This window comes from Panthera onca, chromosome C1 (genome assembly GCF_046562875.1).
Source record: "Panthera onca isolate mPanOnc1 chromosome C1, mPanOnc1 haplotype 2, whole genome shotgun sequence".
NCBI classification, from domain to species: Eukaryota; Metazoa; Chordata; class Mammalia; order Carnivora; family Felidae; genus Panthera; species Panthera onca.
In genome coordinates, this window is record NC_138346.1 from 186,393,577 (window position 1) to 186,412,176 (window position 18,600).

At 47.2% G+C, this 18,600-nt stretch overlaps 1 protein-coding gene across 3 annotated transcripts; it reads right to left on the bottom strand.

Annotated features, from left to right (window-relative positions):
- Positions 1-180: 180 nt before the first annotated feature.
- Positions 181-18,568, bottom strand: KIF2C (kinesin family member 2C). 3 transcript variants are annotated; one of them, XM_060626175.2, is made up of 21 exons: positions 18,417-18,568; positions 17,450-17,544; positions 14,302-14,403; positions 14,081-14,129; positions 12,371-12,493; positions 11,130-11,252; positions 10,481-10,581; positions 9,716-9,811; positions 9,214-9,268; positions 8,962-9,124; positions 6,601-6,691; positions 6,279-6,342; positions 6,109-6,200; positions 5,175-5,317; positions 4,189-4,393; positions 3,955-4,065; positions 3,108-3,175; positions 2,724-2,829; positions 2,518-2,631; positions 390-513; positions 181-294 (listed from the first exon to the last, which is right to left on the bottom strand). In XM_060626175.2, exons 1-21 carry the CDS (start codon positions 18,478-18,480, stop codon positions 212-214), a joined length of 2,172 nt encoding a protein of 723 aa, XP_060482158.1. In that variant the 5' UTR covers positions 18,481-18,568; the 3' UTR covers positions 181-211. The 3 variants fall into 3 exon arrangements, with proteins under 3 accessions (XP_060482158.1, XP_060482161.1, XP_060482160.1); XM_060626178.2 differs by lacking the exons at positions 17,450-17,544; positions 18,417-18,568 and adding an exon at positions 16,361-16,475; XM_060626177.2 differs by lacking the exons at positions 17,450-17,544; positions 18,417-18,568 and adding an exon at positions 14,566-14,916.
- Between the last annotated feature and the right edge of the window lie 32 nt (positions 18,569-18,600).

Sequence of the window (18,600 nt, forward strand, 5' to 3'; positions counted from 1 at the left end):
TTGCTCCCTGGAGAGCTGTAACCGAAGAAAAGGAGAGAAGTGTCCCTCGTCACTCTGACCCTCTCCCCAGCTGCCTCCATACTTGGTGTTTACCAAAGCCTTTTCCAGCTCAGACCCTGACTAGACCCACCAGGTGCCCAAAGTTTGCTGGGGAGGTTGGGGAGGGGAAGAGGCTGGGTGTGACACCAAACAGATCTTTTATTTGCAGTCGTCAGTGGGGCCGTTTCTTGTTGCTTATTTGTTTGCTGGCCTGCTCTTCCAGCTGCATGGCCAGGCGCAAGGCCTTGATGACATCTGGAGGGAAGGAGTGGTGGTGCACTGGGGGTTAGTGGGTGTTTCAGAAGCCCCGTTCCCTCAGGGCAGAGGCCCCATCCTCCAGCCACACCCACCTCGCAGGGCTGAGAAGTGCTTGGCTTGCTGGACCAGGGCAGACTCTGTCTTGTTCACAAAGGTCTCCAGGTCATAGTCTGGCTGCTCAGTCATCTCAGAGAGCTCAAGCCAGCCTGGCCCTTGCTGCAATGACATGGGGGGGACCTTGTCAGTTCAAAAATGACCAAATAAACTTAGCAAATTATTCCTGGGCCCCTACCATCTGCAATGCAGACAACCTAGGCAAGATGCCCACTCCTTAAGCCATAGCTTGTGCTCTGCTTCTTGACCTGCTCCTGTAGAAATCTTCATCTTGAATTCATCCTCTTCTCTACCCCAAACTTGTCCCTCTCCCCAGGTCAAATCAATGTCACAATCTGTCTTGATGCCAAGCAGGAAATGGGAATAATAACTTTATTCTTTCACCCTGCTGGTCCCTAAATCCTACCAATTCTGCTTCTTAAACGGCACCTGAGTCTCATGTCCTCACTCCAGTCTCATGGTGACCATGACCACACTCTGTCTAGGCTCCAACATCTCTCTTGAACTTTTTTTTTTAATGTTTATTTTTGAGACAGAGAGAGACAGAACATGAGTGCGGGAGGAGCAGAGAGAGAGGTGGACACAGAATCTGAAGCAAGTTCCAGGCTCTGAGCTGTCAGCACAGAGCCCAATGTGGGGCTCGAAGCCACAAAGTGTGAGATCATAACCTGAGCCAAAGTCAGGCACTTAACTGACTGAGCCACCCCGGTGTCCAGAACTTTTTTTTTTTTTAATGTTTATTTTTGAGAGAGAGAGAGAAGAGTGACAGAGAAAACATGGGGGAGGGGCAAAGAGAGGGAGACACAGGATATGAAGTGGGCTCTGTGCTGACAGCAGCGAACCTGACGCAGGGCTCAAACTCACGAATCATGAGATCACGACCTGAGCCCAAGTCAGACACTTAACTGACTGAACCGCCCAGATGCCCTTCTTGAACTCTTTACAACAATCTCCTAATTTCCCATAACTCCTAAGTGCCTCTACTCATGCTCTCCCTCATTCCCAAACCAGACTCCACACTGCAGCCACAGTGATGTACCTAACGCTGTGATAAGACCACGTCATCTGATCTGACCATACTCTACTCCCTTCAAAGGTATCCACTGCCCTCATAACCAAGTCCAGGCCTTTGGAGTGAGCCATAGGTCTTTTAGCATCAGGTTACCTGTTGACCTAGACACATATTTAATCAATGTCCCTTGCTTACATCTTTTGCTTTGAGTAGAGTGAACCTCTCATTCTTTCTGAAAATACCATGTCCTTTCACACATTTGTACCCTGAGCACTCCAGGGAGGGAGGACATGCCTAAGCGCTTACTCTTCATGTTCCCTTCTCATTTCTGAGTGGCCCAAGGTCCTTCTTTCTGCACTGCACCCTGCCCTGAATACCCCACTGGCAGAGTGCCCTCTTGGGCCTCCCCTCCCCTCTCCCTGTTCTCCCACAGCGGGAGTCACAGCAGCACCAGCATCTACCACTTACTATACACTAACCATGTGCTGGGCACTGTTTTAAAAGCATATCTCTTAATCTTCAGATGCAATCATCCTGTCTTGCCCACTGCAGAGATGAAGAAGCTGAGGCCCAGTGATGCTAAATGACTTTCCTAAGGAAATCAGCTTATAAATAGAAGAGTCAGGGGAAAAAAAAAACAACTCAGAAGAGTCAGGATTGAGCATGTCTTACTTTAGGGCATGCTATCCATACTTGATGTTTTTGGTCCTTGGTTTTAGCACAGGAGTTGGCATATAGAAAGTACTCACCAAACATTCACTGAGTAAACAAGCCAAGATCTCTGCAAAGAAGTCACCCTCCAAAACCTCGATCAGGAACATAGAGGGGAGAGACTAGCTCTGGCTAGGAGGATGGAGGAAAGCCTGTGTAGGCCAGGCTGGAGAAAAGGGTATGGTAATTCATTGTTCTAGAACAGCTAGATGAATAGGTGGACAATTGAGGAATACTAGGTAAAGGTCTGCCTCTTGCCATCCCTACCTGAAGACCTGTGGGAGCAAAGCCCAGCTCATGCTCAAGGAATGGTTCTGAGCACTGCTGAGGGCCTGTGCTGGGGTGGATATCCAGTCCATCCCTAACCAGGACCAGCTCATCACCTGTATTATCTCCTTGAGCTCTTCCATGGCCCTCTCCTCCAACTCCCTGATCTGAGACATGGCTTCATTAAAGCTGGACATCTGCGAAGACAGTTCCTCCTCTTCTTTGGAGAACTGAGGGGCCAAAAGGAGAGGTACAACAGTATGGCCTAGTTTCCCTCGATAGGCCACGTTTCCATCCTGCCTGGCCCCACCCTACACCTTACATTGCTTGTGATCAGGGACCCATGGGAGCTGGCTTCCATCTCTTCTGTTTCCATTTGAGTTGGTTGCTCACCACTGGATCCACTGTGGGGGCTCAGCTCCTTGACCCTGAGGAACAAGAAGGTCTCAGATCCCACAGGAACCTCTTTGGCACTCACAGGACTGCAGCATCACTCAAACCATGAGGCTCGGCAGCTTTTACATCGGCCAAGATGACCCATGCTGGCTTCACATTAAGGCTTGAAGGGGACTGGGACATGTCTGAACTCAGATTCACTGAGTCACAGAAGAATATACAGTAGGCACTGAGGCTCCAGACTTCCTCCCTCTTCCTTTCCTCCCTCCTGCACCCGTCTCCCCATCCCACTGGTCATGGGTACTAGTACCTGTCCGCATATCTCAGTGTGTTTAAAGTATATTCGCAGGAGCTTATGCCTGGTGAGATCATGGCAATCTGCAAAACGGGGAAATAGGCAGTTAAGGGTTGAGGATCACAGGGTAGGGTAAAGGCGCTGGACTGCCTAGTACTGGATACTGCCAGGAGTCGTCTCTTTGAGCTGCTGACACCCACACAGTATTGGGGCGGAGAGCTAACTAAGCGCCTAGTCTGTGCCAGGCAATTTGCCCCAAGGGCACTGAAAACTAAGGCACGTTAAAAATTGGTTCCCTGCCTTTAAAGGTGCATCTGGATACCTGTTGTTTTATCTTTTTATGGACTCTTTCACCAAGGTCACATCTCAAGGCTCTGTGGCTTAGTCAGAAATTCCTACCTTCCCTAGTAGACAGGGAAGAGGAGATTCCTTAGAGGGGAAGAAGGCAGATCCTAGCTAGCAGGCTTGTAGATAAAATAAGGAAGGGAACAAAAAGTCATTTGAGGCCATACCCCTTTCCTGTGTACTTAATTAGGAGTCAGTGAACCTGAGGGAAACCATAGAAGGGGAGAATTTTGCTCTCCTGCTTTCCCACAGGCCATCCTTCTGAATTCTGGGGCCCCTTTTCATCAGGCAAGGCCCCTTTGGACCCCAAACCAAGAGCTGCATAGACATATAGTAAAGGGAGCAGATCCTCTCCTTCCCTTTTGAATAGGCAAAGAGGAACCTGGTACTAAAAAGCAGTGGGGGATGCCCAGTAAAGTTTGAGCCTGGAAACCCAGGTAGTCAAGGGCACCAAGCCTTCTGCCCAGAGACAGGACTCAGCGTCTTCCTATACCACCTCCAAAGTGACCCTACTCACCATGCAGGTCCTTGAGTTCTCCCCGATAAAGGAGTCCCTCAGCACCTGTGTCAGCTTGCTCTCTCGAAATGGGGTGTGAGCCTTGTTCTGTCCCAGGGCCCTGATGCACTCCTGTGGGGCAGCAGGAGCCACTGAGGTCCCGTTCTTCCTCTTGAGTTGCCCCTTCCCTCCCTCTCTCCCTCCCTCCCTCCACCAGCAGTCCTCCAGGCCAACCACCTGTTTAGGCCCTCCTACCTTCAGAGCCAGGAGACTCTTGTTGATTTCTGCACCCTCCATGCGAGTCTGCCGGTCAGCACTGGAAGTGTCCGCACCTCTCTCATTCCCTGCCAGATCCACCAAAGAGAACTTGCCATGCACTCTCCCTTTAGCCCGAAGAAGAATCTGGAAGCAGGCATGGGAGCGGGAAGAGTTGGAGTTGGCAAATGTCTGCCCAGAAGTCCTGTGGCAAAGGAGGGCAAAGAAAGGTTATGAGCCACTGTGGCTCCCCAGAGTTCAAGCCACCCCACTCCACAGCACTGAGTTCTCTGTACAAAGGACACAGGTCAAGACTCTAAGCAGTCCTGTGTTTTCTTATCCCAGATTTCTGTTTTGCCCTTCCTGGGCAGCAGCTTTCCCTCTGCCTCCAGATCTGGCAAGTTTTCCTCACAGTGAAAGTACTAGATTCTGTGCTAGGCCTTAGCCAGCCCAGAGGGCCCAAAAGCACATGGGGAAGGAGAGTTGCCTGTGTTGCAGGGCACATGAGGAGGAGGGGTTGTCATGAACCACTTGTGAAAGCTTGAGAGGCTTGGAGAGGGCAACCCCCTCCCTGGGCCTCCATAAGCCACCCAGCATTCCACTGCACCGTGCCTGGTGGAAGAACACTTCCCTACCTCTGTATAGAAGCTATGACCCCATCCCTTCCAGCCCAGACTAGATCCAGAGCTTGTCTCCTACCACAGAGGGAGGGGACAGCAAGAAGAAACCTAGAGAAGTCAGGAAGGATGATTTGGGGTAAGGACCTGGAAATAAAGTCTACCTGGGTTAGATTTAAGACACTTGCTCCTGATGAGCCTCTTGCCCTGGGTCATCTGCCCTATTGAGAGTCCTTACGGCAGAGGCCCTCACAGCCCTCACCAAGCTGCAGAGAGTGGCGCTCTGTGGAAACAGCAATGGGCTCAGAGCGGGGGTCTATCACCTGAACCGGGCATTAGGTGGCCCCTTCCCCTCACCAGAACTCTGACCTGCAGGCACTGCCTATGTCGATCATCTTGATGACATCGTCAGCACAGCTAACCAGATGCTCCTGTAGCCCCACCACCTGCACCTGCTGCTTGCCGTCCTCCAGCACGCGCAGCTTAGCTTTCTTGTTGAGCAGATCAAACAGCTGTGCCAGGCAGGGGAACAAGGATAAGGCCATTAGGTCCTGGACACCCCACCTACACCCCCTCCTTCAGGGCCTGTCCCAGCTTAGATAAGAGCTGGCAGCAGAGAAGGCAGAGAGAAGCTAAGCTGGGTGGCGGGCAGTAGTACACTTGAAAGCTGAATCAGGCTGCCTCAGTTTGATATGACCCTGCTACTTTGCCAGCTATGGGAGCCTGGACCAGTACTTAACTACTCCAGGCTTATTCCTCATCTGCAGAATAATGATGGGAATACTTCCTCATAGGTTATAACGATTGAATGAGTTGAGACAAGTGCTTAGCACATGATACTACACCAATAATCAACATTAGCCATTATTATTATCAAGATCCTGCTGAGGAAAGCAACTCTGCAAAAGCAGAGTACAGAGGTAGAGGTAGAAGGTATGGAGTATAAGGGGTAGGGGAGAGAGTGAGAGAAAGAGAATATGAACATGAAAATGAATGTACACAATCAGGGGAAGAGTAGAAAGGTTTTAAGGAGGTGGGTCGAGGGAGGACAGGGCACACACAAGGCAAACCTCCCATGTGAGACATGTGAGAAGGAGCCCCGAGGAGTGTGCCTGCCATACTTACTGAGCTTGGGCACCATCCCACCATCAGATGAAACCTCCCACAACGATAGGACAGAGCAGCCCATTAAAGGCTTGACAGCCCACAGGCTGCTTGGTTCCTACAATTTCTAGCCAACCTCAAGGTTTTAGAAAGTTCAGTGGCCCCAACAGTAGAGACGGGCTCCCTGCCAGCTAGCTACCTTCCCATTATAGATCTCAAAGAAGGTCACATAGACTTCCAGGCCCAGGTTCCGGTAGCGAGGCTGATTCTTCAGGAGGAAGACATCTCGGGCTATGAGAGAGAGCCTGGATTAAGTAAGCAACCTGCCTTTCTGTGCCCAACCCAAGTGGGGCAGAACACACTACTTACAGGCCATGGCATAGATCCCTTTGGATGCATTCTGGGCTTTCCCAGAGAGGTCTCCGCCCATAGTCTGCAAACGGAAGGGGCAGAAGACTGTGGTAAAGGACCCTGGGCCTAGGCCAGAGCACTAGTGGCTCCATTACCACAGTGGGCCACCACATCAAAGCTGAGAAGCTGTACCTGCTAAGGCATCTGGCACAACAAGAGTGTCTGGTGATAGGGCATCTGTACCAAGGGGACTTTCTGCAAGCAACTTACCTGCTTCCTTTACAGGGACCCAGTGTGACACCATGGGCTGGTTTGCTCCCTGCCCGGGCTGAATACTCACATGTGTCTTCCCACTTCCTGTCTGGCCATATGCAAAACAGGTTGCTTTTCCCCCTTCAAAGATTGTCTGGACCAGTGGCCTTGCTGTGAACCTGGGAGAAAGGACAGGAAAGAGTATACATCTCTCCCCAAAATGTGCTCCCTAGAATGTGGTCCTACTGCCCTTCCACTGCAGAACTACTGCAGTCTTCAATTCCTCCTTCCAAACAATAGCACTCCTCTTCTGCAAAGTGGTCCCACTGGACCCCAGCCCCACTTACAAATCTGAAATTCTCCCAGCCAACTGGGGAGGGCTGGACTGACCTGCCAAGAGTAAGCTGGTGGCCTACACTCTAACTGAGCCATCAGCCCTTTGTCTGACTCTGGAGACCCAAGATGAAACCCTGAGCTTAGTAGCTGACTGCCAGCATAAGAAACACTACAAAGATCAGAGGAAACCCTCTAAAGTAGGAGTCTAAAACATTTTAGGCTACATAGGTCTCTGTCACGTTTTTTTTTTTTTTTAAAGATTTCTTTTTTTTTTTTTTTTTAACGTTTATTTATTTTTGAGACAGAGAGAGACAGAGCATGAACGGGGGAGGGGCAGAGAGAGAGGGAGGCACAGAATCGGAAGCAGGCTCCAGGCTCCGAGCCATCAGCCCAGAGCCCGACGCGGGGCTCGAACTCGCGGACCGCGAGATCGTGACCTGAGCTGAAGCCGGACACCTAACCGACTGAGCCACCCAGGCGCCCCTAAAGATTTCATTTTTAAGTAATCTCTGCACCCAAATGGGGCTAGAACTCACAACACTGAGATCAAGAGTTGCACCTTCCACTGACTGAGCCAGTCAGGCACCCCACTACCACATTAAAAAAAAAAATGTTTATTTATATGCGAACTAAATTGGATGTAAATTTAAAAAATAAATTTAAAAAAAATTTTTGAGAGAGAGAGAGAGACAGCAAGCACACACCCAAGTCAGGGAGGGGCAGAGAAAGAGGGGGGACAAAGGATCCAAAGCAGGCTCCACGCTGACAGCAGAGAGCCCAACATGGGGCTCGAACCCAGAAACTGTGAGATCGTGACTTGAGCTGAGGTCAGATGCTTAACTGACTGAGGTACCCAGGTGCCCCTTACTGTCACATGTTTTTAAAAATGATCCTTTAAAAACACAGAAACCATTCATTCTTATTTTGAGAACCATATAAAAAGGAATTGCAGGGGCGCCTGGGTGGCTCAGTCAGTCAGTTAAGTGACTGACTTTGGCTCAAGTCATGATCTCATGGTTCGTGGGTTCGAGCCCAACATCAGGCTCTGTGCTGAACACTTGCTTGGAGCCTGGAGCCTGCTTCAGATTCTGTGTCTCCTTATCTCTCTGTCCCTCCCCAACTTGTGCTCTGTCTCATGCTGTCTCTCAAAAATAAATAAATAGATAGATAAATAAATAAATAAAGGAATTGCAAACCAAATTTGGCCCATGGGCTATAGTTTGTCAACCTCTGGTCTAGAGCAGTGTTGTTTATAGAACTTTCTGTGGTGGTGGACATGTTCTTTACTGTGCTAATAGCAGCCACTACCACAGGTGGCTGTCAAGCTCTTAAAATGTGGCTAGTGTGACTAATGAATTGAATTCTGGGACACCTGGGCAGCTCAGCCAGCTAAGCATCTGATTTCAGCTCAGGTCATGATCTCACTGTGAGTTCAAGCCCTGCGTTGGGCTCTGTGCTGACAGCTCAGAGCCTGGAGCCTGCTTCAGATTCTGTGTCTTCCTCTGTCTCTGCCCCTCTCCTGCTTGTGCACGTGCTTTCTCTCTCTCAAAAATAAATAAACATTAAAAAAAATTTTTTTTAATGAATTCTGAGACACCTGGCTGGCTCAGTTGGTAGAGAAAGCAATTCTTGATCTCAGAGTTGTGAGTTCAAGCCAAAAAAAAAAAGAAAAAAAAAAAGAATTGAGTTCTTAATTTTATTTAACTTTCATTTGAATAGCCACATGAGGCTGGTGGTGCTGTATTAGATAGAGCGGTCCTAGTCTTTGCTGAGTCTGCTAAGCTCAGTGGGTAATGGAGTGGCTGCATAAGACACTGGAAGAATCCCTTCGACCTGACCAACCCAGCCTCAGAGAGTACAACAGGTAATACCTCACTTGTAATCCATTTGAGGATGCACTGCTAAAGATGCAAAATGGGATGTGACAAGCCCAAACTGGGCCTTCCTGGTGCCAGGAGACAGAGCCAGAACCAACTCTGTAATGGCTGATCCAAAGAAAATATGAGGAGGCCAAGAAAGGCCTCAGAGATCAGTGTGGCGGTGAATAGTACAATATCCCACATTGACAAGAGGAAGGCTGGGAAAGGGAAATAAAAGAGGCCAAGAAACTAACCTGTAGACAACTTCATTTGAAGCTGTTTCATCAAATGCAAAGTCAAAGCAGAAGGCTTGGTTCTCCAGATACTTTGTTAAGTCCACTTTTAACTTGGGCTCATGGACCAAGAGGAGGCCTTTGCTGGGAACAGAAATCACATCAACTTCTTTCTTGGCCAATTCTGCAGAAGAAGAGTATTTCAGGGGATGATTCCTGGACATGGAGAAGGTCAGTCAGTCAAAAGCCTCCTTCTGACTGATCAGGGCTTACCTTGTTTATTTAGCGGGCGTTTCCTCACACAGACACATATCCTGTGCTCTTCGATCTTCAAAAGGATGAAAGAAGACAACCAACCACCAAAAGGTCAGAGCAATACTGAAAGAACTCCTCCTCTTCCAATCCCATGTCTGGCTCACTCAAGGGCCAAGACCTAACACTGGGACCCCAGCTCCACCATTAGTTACTCTCAAAAACAGTCAGGCAGCTTTGAATTTCCTTTCCAGTTTTCTCACCCTGCTGCCTACAGGTTTCAGTGCCACTTACACGATTATTAGTAAGGATCTAGCCAACCTATGGGAGTGAAGAGGGTGACACTTTATGCAGCTGACTCTCCCATCCAGCCTTGCTAGCTCCAGCCCATTAAAGGTATTAAAAATATCCTCAAGGGTAAGTGGAGATTCTTGCAAGCTCTCACATCCTTAAAGAGGAGATTTGTCTCTCAATTGTACACACACTCAGGAAGGAGAGATAGAAGCCTTTTAGGTTTACTTACAGGATCTGTCATAGTAAGTGGATGACATTCCAAAGTAGCCCGAAATTCTTTAATCATCCGGGCAAATTCCCAGTTTGGAAAGCTGCTGTCATACTCCTGTTTGGGACAAGGGCAAAAAAAGGACTGACTGCTGACATGTAAATGCTCTCAGAGCTTAGTGCTGAAGCATCAGCAACAGCTCTTTATATACACACAGCCCTTCAGTTGACAAAGCCCTCCCACATCTTACCTTCCTCCCACCCCGGCTCTAGGCTGAGAACTCAGAAGCAAAGGCCCTGGGAACAGAGATTGGCGGTGGGGGATGGTAGGTTTTAGGCATGCATTCAACCACTCTAGGAACTAGGGCGAGGGCCACTGTCCCCTTAGGAGACCAGCAGGTTGAGATTCCCTGGAGCAGTTAACCCAACTGAGGGGAAATGCTCCAAACTGGGACTTTATTGCAACCCCAAACCCCTGCTCCATATACACAATTAGGAGGTGGAGGTGGGGGTCGGGGGGAAAGCAGGCAACTCTGCCCAGCAGCTCTGTTGGCCACTGCACTGTGATGGGTGTGCCTACTGGATGATCAGCATGAAATATTCCCCACCCAAAGGGCTTCAGAAAAATATCTGATTATTTTTTCCTGAATCCAGATGAAAAACCAGTTAAATTTCCTGGATATCAGAACTGGAGCCTCAGAAACGCTGGGGCCCAGCTGTATCTCTGCTGCTGGTGAGGTTGCAATTAAGAATGCCTGTCCAAAAACCCTTGACCTAAGAAAGGTACCTGAGCTCGCTTTATTCTTGTTTCAGAGTTCTGGGCCCTCTTCTCTTCTCGCTTGTTCTTCATTTTTTCCATTTCCTTCACAATACATGATTTCCTCCGAACTGGGGAAGAAGGAAGCCCACTTTTACCTGTCTAGGCCAGCCAGCCTACTCTTTTCCAGCTGTTCTATTGAGTCATGGGCCATTCCCAGGCCTAGGCCTTCCTTAGACCCTTGCTCTTAAACCACCATATGCAAGGAGAGGAAGCAATGGATATGACTCTATCCGTTGTAGGCTAAGCCTGCAAAGTAAAGACCTGCACAAGTGCTCTAGGCCTAACCCAAGCTCTCTCCGTGTCTCTGTGGCATTTTCTCAACAACCACAAGAGGTGATACCATCCCTGATTGATTTTGATGGGCATTCTGGGCTGTTTTTCAGGTGTTGGTCAAGACTTGAGCTATGGCAACACCTCAACTACATTAGAGGGCTCCTGCCAGCTGGTGGGAACAAGGTCACCTCTTGTGAAAGACTGATGCGATGGCCACAGGAAATATGCCCCCACGTGATAAACATGGTTTGAAGTCAGGTGCCAAAGCAGGTCAGGTTTGGGAGAGGATATAACAACCTGTCCTGCACTAGGAGTAGGGCAGCAGACAGCTCAGTGTGTCTACCTGAGTTCACAGGGTTTGCAGAAGAGCTGCCTCGGATGGAATGGACTTGCTCTTCCACCTCCTCACTGACCATCGTCAATGGTATTTCAGCCACTGCAGGGCAGGAGGGCCTAGGGGGTCCAGCTGTGGGGGAACAAGAGTCATTGGAGAAGCAGGCAGGCATACCAGAGCTGTGCTCCTCTGAGCCCTAGCAGGTCGTGGGTCAGGAGGAGTGCAACTGACTGCCAGCTCAGCAAAACCTTGGGCTCCCACCGTGTGAGCAGAGCTTGGGCTTTTCCCGTCACTTCAGCCCAAACCCTGAACCCAACCAGTCTCTACAGGGGCTGACTCCTGGGATCAAAAGTCTTAGAGGGTAGGGTGTCTGGCTGGCTCAGTCGGTAGAGCATGCGACTCTTCATCTCAGGGTTGTACGTTTGGTGTAGAGATTACTTAAAAATAAAATCTTTAAATAAAAAAGAATATATATCTTTGAAGGTATGTGAGTAGCTCAGCATGGACTTCACCACAAAGGGAAAGCCTCTAAAAGCCTAAAGACTTTAGGCTTCATCCAAGCTTGGGTTCTCAGGCCAGGGCGTATGTGGAAGAAAAAGCCAGACTTTTCCAAGTCTTGGAACCTGGGTTAAGAGGGACAAAGACTGAAAAGCCAGGAGTAACAGAAACCTGAGCAACAACATATTGATTCAACCCCAGAAAGCCCATGACAACTTGCTACTTCCCATACCTGGTTGTGACCCTCTTGTTTACATTCATTTTATTAGAGCTGAATTTGATACATGTAAGATGTAATGACTGTCTATCTTACACAATCTGTACCTGCTTTATCTAATAAAAGTTAACAATTAAAAATATTTTTCAAATTCTATTTATATAAAATCCAAAAAGGGAAAAATCTAATTTATGGTATCAGAAGTCAAGATTATAGGTACTTAATATAGGGGCTTATGAACTGGAAGGGAACTTGAGGGGGATTTTTGGGTTGCTCATAATGCTTTGATTGAGTTATGTGAGTACGTTCGGTTTATGAACTAAATGATATGGTCGCTTTTCTTTGTGTGTGTGTGTGTGTGTGTAATGTTTCAATAAAATTAAAGAGTAAAATTAAATGATTTCCAAATAAGGGAGCAGAATAGAACTGAAGACAGGGGAGTGTAGAAATCTCAGGATATTTCAGAACGGGGACAGGGCAATATATGAGCAGCTGCTGCAGAGCCTCAAACAGGAAAAACAAATTCATTACTCACTGGGAACTGAAAACTGCTTGCGGGAATTTGTAGACGCTGGTAGCTCCACCTCCATATCATTCTCCTGAGTGGTAATTCGAACCTCCGAGACAGTGGACATTCGGGTGGAGCGGCCTCGGAGACCTGAAACACCAAGGGCAGCAGCAGCCAATCAGTGGGGCATGATCAGGAGGGCCGATGGGGGCCACTAGGGGGCAACCCTCCAAGATTCTGTATAGGGTGGGATGGGTCCAGATCACTAGGAAAAAGAGCCCAACTTCCCACTCCTTCCACCCAAGGAAAGGAAAAATTAGAAAGGCCAAGTACTAGTGACCCCAAAACTAATCTATTCACATTCTGCCAATCTGAGAGCTCCCAAGGGCAAGGATATCTCCCACAAGAGCAACTGTCCTGAGTAAATGGAGGGACCTACAGCCAATCCGAAATCCTTTCTGAAGAGACAGACCTAATCCCTGGAAAAAAGCATTATTAACCTTAACAGCAGCAACACCTATCATTGTACAATCTTCCCATACTTCAAAATAACATTGTAAGGTAAATATCAGTCTTCCCATCTGATGGAAGGGGACAATAAGGCTCAGAGAAATTAAGGAACTTCCACACTGTAGTAAGTGTTGGAGCCAGGATGTTAACCCAAAACTGTTAGATTCCAAAGTCTGGAATTTGGATTTTGGATTTTTCCACTGCTTCAGGATGCTTTACAGAGCCAGACCTGGGGCACATCATCAGAAACCCATGGGTCAGCTACACTGATTTTCTGGAATCTTAGAAGAATGCTTAACTGAGAGAAACAACTGAGTTATATTTGAATTCTTATTAATTTCTACCCATTTATATAGTTTCCCTCCGTAAGAGAGAAACAATTCATCACCTATAAAGTAAGTCAGAAATTTGGAAATAGAACACATGGTACAGGGGTGCGTGAGTGGCTCAGTCAGTTAAGTGTCCGACTTCAGTTCAGGTCATGATCTCACAATTTGAGTTTGAGCCCCCACATTGAGCTCTGCTGTCAGCACAGCACCTGCTTCGGATCCTCTGTCTCCTCCTCTCTCTGCCCCTCCCCCATTCATTCTCTTGCTCATTTTCTTTCTTTCTTTCTTTCTTTCTTTCTTTTTCTTTCTCTCTCCCCCCTCCCTCCCTCTCTCTGCCACTCCCCCGCTCACACTGTCTCTCTCTCAAAATAAATACACTTAAAAATTTTAAAAAAAGCACTTCTTGAAGTATGATTGAAATACCAAAAACTGTAGATATCGAATGTGTTTAACTCGATATTTTGGAGATAAGTAAACACCCATGAAACTATCATTATAATCAATGCTATAAACTTATCCATCTCTTCCTAAGGTTTGCTCCCACTCTCTTTGCTTTGTATTTTGTTTATTTTTGTTTTGTGGTTAGGGTATTTATCATAAGATCCACCCTCATCGTAAAATTTTAAGTATATAATTCAGTGTTGTTAATCACAGGCCAGATGTACATTAGATCTCGAGGACTTATTTCTCATAACTGAAACTTTGTACCTTTTGACCAAAACCTCCCTGTAGGTTCGATTCTTCTTCACTAAGATGCTTAGAAGACAGGGCAGGACTCAGCCCACATAGAGCCACCTGCTAAAGTGGAGCAATGAGTCTATTTCACAGCTTCCTGTGCCCCAGGAATATTATCCTGGGCTCAAACCCCATGACGATAAGCCAGTAAAAATCTATTTACCTTCCTTAGGAGCAGGAATTTTGGAGTTGACTGATCTGCGTTTTTGTTTCTGTAAAATAAAAACAAAAACATCACAATATGTGGTTCCTATCAATTTTCAAGGACTTATCTTAGATCCATGTGTTATGCTGAAGTCCTAGGCAGTTCCAGAAAATCAGCAAAAGCCAACAAGCCAAGCAAATCATCTGGGGCACTGGTTCAGCCAGATGACAAGCACCTACCTGGACTGTTACATTTTCCTGCAGGGGCAGATTGTCTTTTGGGTGTAAGGGAAGAAGTTGTAAAAGCTCTGGGTTTATTGCGGCCACATCATCAAAATCAATCTGCAAAGAGTAAGTAAAAAATTTCAGTGGAACAACATAGCTTCTTCAACCCAACTGCATCTCTACAACCAATGCTAGTACTCCTAGATTCAGACACTATCAACTTTTAAGTTCCACCAAGTACCAACAACTATAAACAAATAGCCCTTAGTCACGGTTTACCATATAGATGAATACTGGTTTCTGATTGCCAAGCCAATGGTAGATGTTGATGATGAGAACGAGGTAAAGAGGAGGGCAGACAGATAGGTAACCAGTCAGGTAGTCCACAGTAGATGTAGGCCACTTGGTTTCCCTACTATTCTGCTGGGCAGTGAGGTCCTGCTGGGCACAGTCCCCTGAGCACCTCTTGCTAGATGACACGGAGGAGGAAACAAGTTCTAACTGTCCCGGCAATAGTCAAACTGGAGGGCCCTTCAGGATCTTATGGGCGGGGACAAGTTTCCAAGAGCTGCTACCTAACCCTAAGTCTACCTACATTTTCTACTGGGCCCAGAAACTTCTTCCCCAATAACAACTTCCTGCACATGCCTGCAGTTGAGGTCACAATTCTAGGTTTACATCACCAGAGCCCTGCCACCCTCCAGCAGCAACTCAAACTTCATCAGCATACTTCACAGCAGTTCAAACACACCAAAATAGTACCAACCAATCTTTTTTTTTTTTTTAAGTTTTTTTTTTTTAATGTTTTTATTTATTTTTTTAACAGAGAGAGACAGAGCATGAGCAGGGGAGGGGCAGAGAGAGAGGGAGACACAGAACCTGAAGCAGGCTCCAGGCTCTGAGCTGTCAGCACAGAGCCCGACGCGGGGCTCGAACTCACAGACTGTGAGATCATGACCTGAGCTGAAGTGGGATGCTAACCGGCTGAGCCACCCAGGTGCCCCAGTACCAACCAATCTTGAAATGTTTCAGAGCTGAAGCATGTACTCCAGGGTGAAAGCTTTAACTCCTACAATGCAACCTATATTTATTAATTAGCTTATTCAAACATTTATTAGGCACAATTAAGGCAATAGGGGGAAGATATTCAAAGATGAATTAACACATATATTGCCCTGGCCTTCAGTTAGCTCCTATTCTTTTTTCTTTTTTAAGTTTACGAGAGAGAGAGAGAGAGAGAGAGAGAGAGAGAGAGAGAGAGAATGCTTACATAAAGGGCAGAGAGAGAGAATCCCAAGCAGGCTCTGCACCATCAGTGCGGAGCCAGACATGGGGGTTGAACTCATAAACAATGAGATCATGACCTGAGCTGAAGTTGGATGCTTAAATGACTGAGTCACCCAGGTGCCCCTAATTAGCTCATATTCTAATGGAAAAGTTATATGCACAGAAGGCAAGAAACCAAAGCAGCACAGGATAAACAGGGACAGAGTACTGTTTAAAAGCAAAAGCTCACGGGTACTTTAATAACCACACTTTTGTCCCCAATTCTTGGACAGCTATAGACCCTTACTACACATTCCTCCCATTTCCAACACTTAAACCATAGAAAACAGACAATATAGGAGATCAATGTTTTAACCCTAGTTCTGACATTAACTCTCACACTGATGATTCAGGGTGAGCATCCCAGGAGGAAGGAGTAAGAGTGACAGTGTGAAGGCAGCAAGGCACCAGGCATGGACACAAAGTGGGGACCTGATGCATTTGACCCTGACACAGCATACTTTGGAAGAGTGTGTGGTACAAAGAAAAAAGTTTTTATCCTGAAAAAGCTTTGAATGCCTCACTAAGAAGTTTAGACCTTATTCCAAAGGCAGTATCTGAGCTGGTGTGAGACCCAACAAGAGGTATATTTCTAAACAAACAACAAAAATAAGCAAACAAAAATCACAAGGAACTTCTAATAGCTGGTTGAAAAGAATTTTAGGAAACTCTTGATTTAAGAGCAGATGTTGTAAAGTATTCAATCCTTTTATTTCTAAAATATACCACTAAGTATCTGCTTACCTACCATAAGGCACTATGCTAGACAAGTCCTTTACATGTGTTATCTCATTAAGTTCCATGAAGAGGGTCCAGGTCTGTCTTATTCACTTCAGTATTCCGTCTGGCATTTTGGAACCAGTACAAAAGTATCTGTTGAACAAATCCTCACAATAACCTTATTAAGTAGATATTATCAGCCTCATTTTTTTGGTAAGGAAACTGATTTTCTAAGAGAGGTGGAAGCATGTCTGAGAACACAAAATAGTGGCAGAGCCAGGCTAGAATCCAGGTTTCCTTACTCCTAGCCCAGTGAAATTTTTACCACACCACAATGCTTCTAAAACATAAATGCCTTAGTCACATCTCTCCTCTTCTCAAAATCTTCCCAAGGCTCCCAAGTACCTACAGAATAAAACCTTAAACATCTTAGTGCCAGAGATGATAACCCTCTGGTCCCCCCTTTCAACTGTCCAGCATCCTGAGCCTTCCCACTGCCTGGAGCAAGCTTCTTCACTAGTCTCGATGAAGGCCATCTATCTCACTATTGTTTCTGCTACACCTTCCCACCACATCCCCACCAGTCAAGCTCATCCTCAGCGAGTTACTACCTCTGAGCTGCTCAAGCACTATTCATCTGTGCCATTTATCACAAGTTGCCTTCTGTTACTTGGGGTTTCAGAAACATACTTTTGTCTCAACTGGGTTATCAGTTTTGCTCCCCAAACCGATATTGTAGGTAGTTTGCACTCAGAAGCTAGCGTAGGTAAGCAAGGTTTTAGGATTCTGTGCAGTTTGTCTTCTTCAAACACACCAGAAACTGTTGATTGCTTCAATTTAGATCAGGCCCAACTAAATAAAATCCTAATAGGTCCAAAGAGGACCATGTTCAAGATTAGGGAGGACAAGGCAGGATCAGAAATAAGGTTCTCACAAGTTCCATTTCCACAGAAAGCTTTTTGTTTGTTTTTAAAGTAATCTCTTTGTCCAATGTGAGGCTCGAAATCAGGACCCCGAGTCACATGCACTACCAACTGAGCCAGCCAGATGCCCCTTCACACAGATCTTATAGGGAGTAAGGTGCTAAATGTGGCAGAGGCATTTTCACAGAACTTACCTCTTTGCCCTTTGTGGCACCTCCTTCTGTCCATTCCACTGAAACACAGGATTTCTCCAAGTTCACAGTCCTTACATTAGCACTGTGAATTATGCCTACAGTATAAAAAGTCCAGAATTTACCCATCTTTTTCACTTTTAGGATCCCACAGAGATTCTCAACGTGGAGTTGGCCTGAAGGAAGGAACAGCTGCCTTTTTCTTTCCTTTTAACACTAGGAAACAAATACAACCCCTGGCTTTTAACATTCAACTCCTCACCTTTCGAACATCCCACGGTGAGGTAGGCAGGGAACAGGTCTTAAAACTGAGCTGCAGGGAATAAGGATTCATTCCCACTCAAAAGAGGGCCTACAGTGAGTGAAGGTATGTCTGGGCAGGGGAGTCACTCTAGTTCTTGGGTACTGTTCCTCAACTCCCACTGACGCTCTGGCGCCCTCGGGTTGCCCTACGAGACGGTTATGTCTGACCATTCTCCTAATGACAGGGTATTCCACCTGCCAGAGATTTGGTAGCTGCTTAACCAAAAAAAAGAGGGCAGAACTTCAAGCTCCTGAAAAGCAGGGATCTTTTCTACTGATTAACCCTGAATCCCAGTGCCTGACATACTGCAAGTGCGGAATATTTAGAGGAGAGTAAAGGGGCCAGGAAGCCGAGGTCCCTACAAGGGCATAGCAATTTCAGCGGAGAAGTCTGGAAGTGAAGTGAATCTAGCAACCCTAATTTTCCTGGGAGGTCCTCTGACAGGGAGGAGCCCCGCCCACTGCCGAGGATGGAAAGGGGACCCACAGCCAGCGCAGAGGCCCCTGCACCTGGGTAGAAGAGACGCAACGCTAGTGCAGAGACCCAGACCGGGTGGAAGCGGGGAAATCCCTAACAGCATCTCGGCCCTGCCGTTTGGGGAGGGGCAGTAATTTCAGCCATCTCACAGCCCACAGGTCCCCTTGGCCTCGCGACCCAGCCCCTCACCATTACTGCGTTGGATCTTGATGGTGAGACCGGGAAACAGGCGAGCCTGAAGCGACGAGTCCATGGGCAGTCGCGGGGAAAAGAAACGCGAAATACAACCACAGCTCCGCTAACCCTACGAAGTCTTAACGCCGCGCAAACCGCCGCAGTTTAAATCCCGCGCGCCAGCGTCCCTGAGAACGTC

Excerpts from the sequence above, each read along its gene's own strand:
- KIF2C (XM_060626175.2), bottom strand. The coding sequence starts at position 18,480 with ATGGACTCGTCGCTTCAGGCTCGCCTGTTTCCCGGTCTCACCATCAAG. Across the intron at positions 12,494-14,080 it reads AATTCCTGCTCCTAAGGAAG|GTCTCCGAGGCCGCTCCACC; the intron begins GTAAATAGATTT and ends TTGGTGTTTCAG. Across the intron at positions 9,125-9,213 it reads ACGCCCGCTAAATAAACAAG|AATTGGCCAAGAAAGAAGTT; the intron begins GTAAGCCCTGAT and ends CTTCTTCTGCAG.